Here is a 4,277-nt window from a genome sequence, read left to right on the forward strand (position 1 = left end):
GGACAAAGTAGTTTGAAGATATATCTGTCAGTTGTCTTTGTAGGAGAATGGCTTTATCTGCCCAGCAAGCAAAGGACCTCAACCACTGCAGGAATCATGAACAGAGAGTATTGGAAAATAAAATTTAGAGACTCTAGCTGACTTTAAATTCTCTCGTCCCTAACTAATCTTTCTTCTGGGGGACTCAAGAAGACCCTAGAAATATAACAATGTAAAAAATCAACGCATGTGACTATGTGAATAGTATTAAGAAATGAGGAAGAAAGTATACAGTTTATAAAATAACTAAGCCTTATCACTCCATACTTGGAGACGGCTATATGGATCAAATGACTTAAAAAGTGCAAAACATACCATTTATACATCAAAACAAAAAAAAAAAAGAGATCAAGCAAGCTCACTCCCCCTCACTTCCTTCCTCATCTTCTTAACATAACACGAAAGTACATCTATACAAGTAAGTTCTCTTCATAAATATATATTTACAAACAGAGTCAGATGTTATTATGGACAGTCCTAATCAGCATGTATATCTCCATCGCTACAACTGCCACCAGAGTGACAACAAAACTTTAGACTATTTTCAAGGCAAATCAGCATGCTTGTTTTGATAACGTAAGCTTAAAAGTTTACCTTCAGTTGCAAGAAACATATATACAGAGTTTAAGACTTTGAAGCAAGAAGACCCATCTGTTGGGTAAGATGGTCCATATGCTGTTTTTTATCAGCAGCATTTTCCTGTTGAATCTCCTTTTCTGATGACAATTCCTGGTCACCAGTAAAATCACATCCCAAAGAGTTACACTTCACTTCATCTGTATCTCCAGTGAGAGGACTTGGCCTTAAAAACAGTTCCCAGAATTCATCACCAATTCCAGGAAGCTTAGAAACTCCATCTGCATCAGGTGAAAAAGCATTAGCTTCAATAGACTCTGTTCCATCCAAAACAGTCGAGATCATTTCTAGATCCTCCATATTGGCAGTGTCAGACCCCACAAAACTGAGATCAGGATTCATGAAGCTGCTTTCAGTTCCAATCCCTTGGACTTTACCAAAATCTAAAACACTGTCTTGGCATTTCTGAGCATTTAATTCTGGAAATTCAGCTGCTTTGACACAGTCAGGAAACACTGCTGGTGAAGATTGAACCTCAGATCTGCTACTGGTCATTCGACTGCCGGGAAATTGTGGTTCTATAGGCACATATGACTGTCCAGAAGTTTGTGGATGTGGAACCTCGGAAAGGGTAACACCAGATACTCGAGTGGATGAACTACTGCTATCTAAAGGAATGGCAGTAGGAACATCGTCAATAAGGAATGCATCCGGGCTCTTAATTGATGAGTCCATCCTCGTAGAGTTGTTCATTTGCAAAATCTGGCATAACAATGATTTTGCTGCCTCATTTATAGAAGGCTGATACTTGACAACACGACCATCAAGAGAATTATGGAGATGCTTGTTGGCTAAACTATCTTCATCCTGCCTGTGGAGCCTCCTCTTTTTATTTACTCCAGTGATGTGTCTATTACTTTCATTCTGTTGTACAAATTGAGCCAAGAAGCCAGGACTATGCATGGCTTTTGCCAGGAATGACATCATCTGTTGTTGTCGCTGCTCCATTACCTGAACTCGTTGCCCAACAGTTTGCAACTGGTTATCAGTTGTTTGCTGCTGCTGTCTTAACCTAACAAGTTCCTGCATAAGAACATTCTTATCCCTTTTCAGTCTTTCAATCTCTTCCTCAATCCCAAACTTCCCAACTTCAACACAAGCCCCACCAACAGGTGTGTTCTGCACCTGAGATGGTTGCTGAGTACTGCCATTTACATGAGAAGTTTTCCGCCTACTAATACTCTTTAAAAGTTGCTTTTGTCCCTTTAAAAATCCTTCATTTGCAAATTCCCAGCGGTCAGGGTCAACTTTTCTAAAGCCCTGCTTGTCAATCAGAAAGAAAAAGACTAAACAAAGAGTAGGAAAAAGAGATGTGCATGCTACATAAAAACATTCAGCATGCATGATCGAAGTTAAACATACAGTGCTAACAAATGCATAAAAGTGAGAAGAAATGGCAGAGACACCATCATCATCGTGGCAATGGCAGCAACTATCATGGAACTAAGGGCTAAGTGATGAAGATTATTCGATACCATAAAAAATAAAAGAGGAAAGAAAAGCTACCCACCTCCTATCATATGGGACTTTATTTTTTTGACCAAAACACGGAGACATTCCATTCCCATGACTGTAAATTCCAAATTCCAATCTCGAAAGCAAGAATGGGAACGTTAACAGTATTCACAGGTCAGTGATCCTGGAAACATTTGCTCCGAACCAAATGCCTCCTGCTGTTAATTCTCTTTGCTCTTGAGCTGCTAATTACATCCTATTGCAATTATCACTATCATTTCGTGATTAACATGTTTTACTCCAAATATAAGGGAGAGAAAACAAAATTCAGCTAAGCTTAACCTAAGATGCAAACCCCAGACAACGTTAAAAACAAAAAAGACAATAAACAAATATCCAAATCTAGTAAAGCCAAGCATGCACAAAAAGAGAAAGATTCAAACTGAGCTGCAAACCATATAAAGAAAGAAAAAAAATCATTGACTCATAACAACACAAGTTCATCAAAACCTTTTGATCCTACACAGTAATAACAGCTGCACCACACAGATCTTACGGTAATCACAAGCGAAATCTACGACGCAAACGAAACCCTAAAAAACAGATAGCTTAAGAAATTGAGGGTTTCTGAAATTGAATTTACGTATGTGTTAAGCTGCCTGACGAAGCTGGAGAAATTGTTGTGCTTGAAGTATTTGGGCAAGATTCGGCTTGCGAATTCGGGAACGTTCCAGACGACGAAGCTGTTGCTGTTATCGCTCCACGAAACAACCGAGTCAGTGGACGAGTCATCCACCATGTCGTACGTCTTGCTCAGAAACGGCGCCACACCGTTCACGTTCGCCGAAGCCATAGCCAAAAACAAGATCAAAGGAATTAATAGATGATGTGTGTCTATAAATATAGGTATATAAAGAGAAAGAGAAAGAGAGAGAGAGAGAGAGAGAAGATGAAGGAGACAAGAGATATAGGAAGAAATGAAAGAGGGAAAGGGAAAAGACAAGAGAGTGAAGCGGGGAGAGAAAAGGGTTTTGCTAGGGATTTCGATTTCGGTTTCGATTTTGATGCTTTTGCTCTATTTGCAACTTGTTCACCGTTTCTTTTTTTTTTTTTTGAGTAATTATCAAATAAGAATTTTAGAAATTATTATAATATTTCTTTTTCTCTCGTAAAAGATCATTAAAAAAAATATTATTTCGGTTATTGACGTTTAGAACCAATCTTAATTTAGTTCTAAATATTTTATATTTATTCTAAAAAATTTTAAATGAGTTTAACATTATTTTATCATTCAATTTATATAAATAGTTATAAAAATAAATAATTTTAAAAATATTATTATTAAATTATATATTTTTTTATATTCAAGAAATATAATCAAAAATTTTTTGTAAAAATTATTCCTTTCAATTTTTTTATAAAAAAAATTGAAACTCTATTCATCAATCATTAATACTCCATAATAAAAAAAATTTATATTAATAATTATTAGTGAATCAATTTTACCTAGTATAAAAGTCAAATATTATTAACTTTTAAATATATTAATTGTTCATGTTAAATTTAATAGTAGAATAATATTAAATTCATTTAAAAAATTTTTATGTTGATATAAGAGGTTTGACACTTTTTAAAATTAAAATAAGACATTTAAAATGTTAGAGATTAAATTAAGATTTAACCCAAATATTAAAAACTAAGATAATATTTTAACCTAAAAAAATAATATATTAAACTAAATAAAGTAACCATCCAATAATTATAATTTTTTCAAATTCTACAATTGTCCACAAATGATAACAAGTTTATTGTTCCAAAATAATTTACAATATTTTTATTTTAAGATAAATAATAAAAAAATTATTAAAAAATAAAATATAATTTATATTTACCATTTATACATGCAATAACAATAACAACTAGGGGTGTATATGGGCCGGGCCACATCGGATTTGCCTTAACCCAGACCCGGCCCGAAATATAGACCGGGTCTAATGTTTGGACCCTAACCCGATCCTAGACCCGATAAAACCTGCGCACATTCGGGCCGGGTGAAAATCGGGTAAAAACCAGGTGAAAACCGGGTCTTTAGCATGTAAAAATCACCTAATCTCCAACCTTTATTTCACAATTCACATAGTAAAATT

At 34.9% G+C, this 4,277-nt stretch overlaps 1 protein-coding gene across 2 annotated transcripts; it reads right to left on the reverse strand.

Moving 5' to 3' along the window:
- LOC107477363 (heat stress transcription factor A-1b) lies at positions 1–3,172 on the reverse strand. 2 transcript variants are annotated; one of them, XM_016097359.3, is made up of 3 exons: positions 2,774–3,171; positions 634–1,935; positions 1–85 (listed from the first exon to the last, which is right to left on the reverse strand). In XM_016097359.3, the coding sequence occupies exons 1-2, from the start codon at positions 2,981–2,983 to the stop codon at positions 664–666; spliced, it is 1,482 nt and encodes a 493-aa protein (XP_015952845.1). In that variant the 5' UTR covers positions 2,984–3,171; the 3' UTR covers positions 1–85; positions 634–663. The 2 variants fall into 2 exon arrangements, with proteins under 2 accessions (XP_015952845.1, XP_015952846.1); XM_016097360.3 differs by lacking the exon at positions 1–85 and adding an exon at positions 106–547 and having other exon boundaries at positions 2,774–3,172.
- Between the last annotated feature and the right edge of the window lie 1,105 nt (positions 3,173–4,277).

Source organism: Arachis duranensis, chromosome 3 (assembly GCF_000817695.3).
Source record: "Arachis duranensis cultivar V14167 chromosome 3, aradu.V14167.gnm2.J7QH, whole genome shotgun sequence".
In the NCBI taxonomy this organism is placed as follows: Eukaryota; Viridiplantae; Streptophyta; class Magnoliopsida; order Fabales; family Fabaceae; genus Arachis; species Arachis duranensis.

What these genes read in the sequence shown, in the direction of transcription:
- LOC107477363 (XM_016097359.3), bottom strand. Translation starts at nt 2,983, where the DNA reads ATGGCTTCGGCGAACGTGAACGGTGTGGCGCCGTTTCTGAGCAAGACG. An exon ending in TCAGGCAGCTTAACACATAC is followed by an intron (nt 1,936 to 2,773) that starts GTAAATTCAATT and finishes ATTGACAAGCAG; the next exon opens with GGCTTTAGAAAAGTTGACCC.